This window comes from Limulus polyphemus, unplaced genomic scaffold, assembly GCF_000517525.1.
Source record: "Limulus polyphemus unplaced genomic scaffold, Limulus_polyphemus-2.1.2 Scaffold6439, whole genome shotgun sequence".
Lineage (NCBI taxonomy): Eukaryota > Metazoa > Arthropoda > Merostomata > Xiphosura > Limulidae > Limulus > Limulus polyphemus.
The window spans coordinates 33,652-37,502 of NW_013672049.1; the positions used below are offsets into that span (position 1 = coordinate 33,652).

General features: G+C 29.6%; 1 protein-coding gene across 1 annotated transcript in view; it reads right to left on the reverse strand.

The window, feature by feature from the left end:
* Nucleotides 1-2,400: 2,400 nt before the first annotated feature.
* LOC111089495 overlaps nucleotides 2,401-3,851 on the reverse strand; it is an 11,598-nt gene continuing 10,147 nt past the window's right edge. Inside the window, exons 4-5 of the mRNA XM_022402117.1 lie at nucleotides 3,194-3,362; nucleotides 2,401-2,919 (exon numbers count right to left, since the gene is read on the reverse strand). Coding sequence (XP_022257825.1) covers nucleotides 2,800-2,919; nucleotides 3,194-3,362 — 289 coding nt within the window. The 3' untranslated portion in view covers nucleotides 2,401-2,799. The remainder of the gene's footprint in view (nucleotides 2,920-3,193; nucleotides 3,363-3,851) is intronic.

The following is a 3,851-nucleotide window of genomic DNA, read 5'->3' on the forward strand; positions in this document are numbered from 1 at the left end:
GTTGTATATCAGGACTTTAGTACACATTATATCTTTTGTATAGTTTCTCCTGAAATGTCGTATATCAGGATTTTAGTAAACATTATATCTTTTGTATAGTTTTTCCTGAAATGTTGGATATCAGGACTTTAGTAAACATTATGTCTTTTGTATAGTTTCTCCTGAAATGTTGGATATCAGGACTTTAGTAAACATTATATCCTTTGTATAGTTTCTCCTGAAATGTCGTATATCAGGATTTTAGTACACATTATATCTTTTGTATAGTTTCTCCTGAAATGTCGTATATCAGGACTTTAGTAAACATTATGTCTTTTGTATAGTTTCTCCTGAAATGTTGGATATCAGGACTTTAGTAAACATTATGTCTTTTGTATAGTTTCTCCTGAAATGTTGTATATCAGGACTTAGTAAACATTATGTCTTTTGTATAGTTTCTCCTGAAATGTTGGATATCAGGACTTTAGTACACATTATATCTTTTGTATAGTTTCTCCTGAAATGTCGTATATCAGGACTTTAGTAAACATTATGTCTTTTGTATAGTCTCTCCTGAAATGTTGTATATCAGGACTTAAGTAAACATTATGTCTTTTGTATAGTTTCTCCTGAAATGTTGGATATCAGGACTTTAGTAAACATTATGTCTTTTGTATAGTTTCGTCCTGAAATGTTGGATAGTCAGGACTTTAGTACACATTATATCTTTTGTATAGTTTCTCCTGAAATGTCGTATATCAGGACTTTAGTAAACATTATGTCTTTTGTATAGTTTCTCCTGAAATGTCGTATATCAGGATTTTAGTACACATTATATCTTTTGTATAGTTTCTCCTGAAATGTTGGATATCAGGACATTAGTAAACATTATGTCTTTTGCATAGTCTCTCCTGAAATGTCATATATCAGGACTTAGTAAACATTATGTCTTTTGTATAGTTTCTCCTGAAATGTCGTATATCAGGATTTTAGTACACATTATATCTTTTGTATAGTTTCTCCTGAAATGTTGTATATCAGGACTTTAGTACACATTATATCTTTTGTATAGTTTCTCCTGAAATGTTGTATATCAGGACTTAAGTAAACATTATGTCTTTTGTATAGTTTCTCCTGAAATGTCGTATATCAGGACATTAGTACACATTATATCTTTTGTATAGTTTCTCCTGAAATGTTGGATATCAGGACTTAGTAAACATTATATCTTTTGTATAGTTTCTCCTGAAATGTTATATATCAGGACTTAGTAAACATTATGTCTTTTGTATAGTTTCTCCTGAAATGTTGTATATCAAAAATGTTTTCTTCTTTTGAATATAGGTAAATAACACAATTTGACAAACCATATGAAAAAACACACAACGTTTTATTAAACACATACAATATACAGATATAAAGGATAAGTTTTCTAATATTCGATAAAAAAACAAACTTGATTTCAAAAAATGATAAAAGGTTGAGTAGACTTTACAACAAATTGTTTAACTGAGAACTGAAAATTAATTTATATACATATGTGCTTTATAACATCTTGTTTAACTGAGAACTGAAAATTAATTTATATACATATGTGCTTTATAACATCTTGTTTAACTGAGAACTGAAAATTAATCTATATACATATGTGCTTTATAACAACTTGTTTAACTGAGAACTGAAAATTTATTTATATACATATGTGCTTTATAACAACTTGTTTAACTGAGAACTGAAAATTAATTATATACATATGTGCTTTATAACAACTTGTTTAACTGAGAACTGAAAATTAATTTATATACATATGTGCTTTATAACAACTTGTTTAACTGAGAACTGAAAATTAATTTATATACATATGTGCTTTATAACAACTTGTTTAACTGAGAACTGAAAATTAATATATATACATATGTGCTTTATAACAAGCAATTTAGCTGAGAACTGAAAATGACCTCATGATTCCTTCAAAGTATTTTTATATTACATTATTGACTGTACTTTAAGGTATTGTTATATTACATTATTGACTGTGTTTTAAGGTATTGTTATATTACATTATTGATTCTGTTTTGAGGTATTGTTATATTACATTATTGACTGTTTAAGGTATTTGTATATTACATTATTGACTGTGTTTAAAATATTTGTATATTACATTATTCACTGTGTTTTAAGGTATTGTTATATTACATTTTTGATTGTATTTTAAGGTATTTGTATATTACATTTTTGATTGTATTTTAAGGTATTTGTATATTACATTATTGACTGTGTTTTAAGATATTTGTATATTACATTATTGACTGTGTTTCATGGGATTTGTATATTACATTATTGACTGTGTTTTAAGGTATTTGTATATTACATTATTGACTGTGTTTTAAGATATTTGTATATTACATTATTGACTGTTTTAAGGTATTTGTATATTACATTATTGACTGTGTTTCATGGGATTTGTATATTACATTTTTGATTGTGTTTTAAGGTATTTGTATATTACATTATTGACTGTGTTTCATGGGATTTGTATATTACATTATTGACTGTGTTTCATGGGATTTGTAAAAACGTTTATAAAACTTGGCACAGGTCCATCACATGATGGAAAGTCTGTTGCCATTGGCGTGTCGATGTTGACCAGATAAGTTAGATTATGATGATGAGAAAACCTGCAATGACGTAGTTTTTGGTAAGTGATCACTGACACAAAGAATGTCGGTCTTCAAACCACATGAGCTAAGGAACAGTTCACGGCGAGAACGTAGAATTCTCGCATCCTGTTCTCTGTATCATGACGTCAACACCATGTCACTATAGTGACTGACAGAGGCCATCATGTGAACCGTCAACTAGCGGTGACGATGATGCTGTGGAGCTAACACTAACGAAAGATTCTTCATATGACGGAGGTGGCAGATCTTCTGGTATATGCTACCAAGAGGAGAAAAAAATCATTTTATTCTTCACCAGGTGGTAAATAGCACCTCATCAGAGTTACTTAATCCCAATACGATGTCTACCGTGATTATTAAACCATAAGACATTTAATACAGATAATACATCTCCATACGATATTTAACATTATTATTACAATATAAGAGGGGGTTTAATACGGACACTTCATCCCCATACACAACTGTAGTTAAACATTACATTTTTCACATACACAACTGACGTTAAAGCATTACGATTTTTTAAGTCTTACTGGTTGAGACCGAAGCCTGTAGCTTAGAAACTCGTCATATGTTGGAGGTTTATCTAAAGCTGCTAAATCACGGAAACTGTCTGAAGTAGTTCCTGAAACTGTCGGTAGGGGGCTATCTGTGGACGAGCTGTCTTGATTCACTGGAGAAGAGTAGTACGAAGAGACTGACCTGTAAAATATAATCCTTAAAATGTTGATTATGCCAGAATAAATTATTGTTTACAGAAGAGGAATAGAAAGAGATTGATCTATTAAGAATAATCCTTAAAGTGTTGATTATGTAAGGAAAGATTACTGGCTGGAGAAGAGTAATACGAAGAGACTGACCTGTAAAATATAATCCTTAAAATGTTGATTATGCCAGAATAAATTATTGTTTACAGAAGAGGAATAGAAAGAGATTGATCTATTAAGAATAATCCTTAAAGTGTTGATTATGTAAGGAAAGATTACTGGTTGGAGAAGAGTAATACGAAGAGATTGATCTATTAAGAATAATCTTTAAAGTGTTGATTATGTAAGGAAAGATTACTGGCTGGAGAAGAGTAATACGAAGAGATTGATCTATTAAGAATAATCTTTAAAGTGTTGATTATGTAAGGAAAGATTACTGGCTGGAGAAGAGTAATACGAAGAGATTGATCTATTAAGAATAATT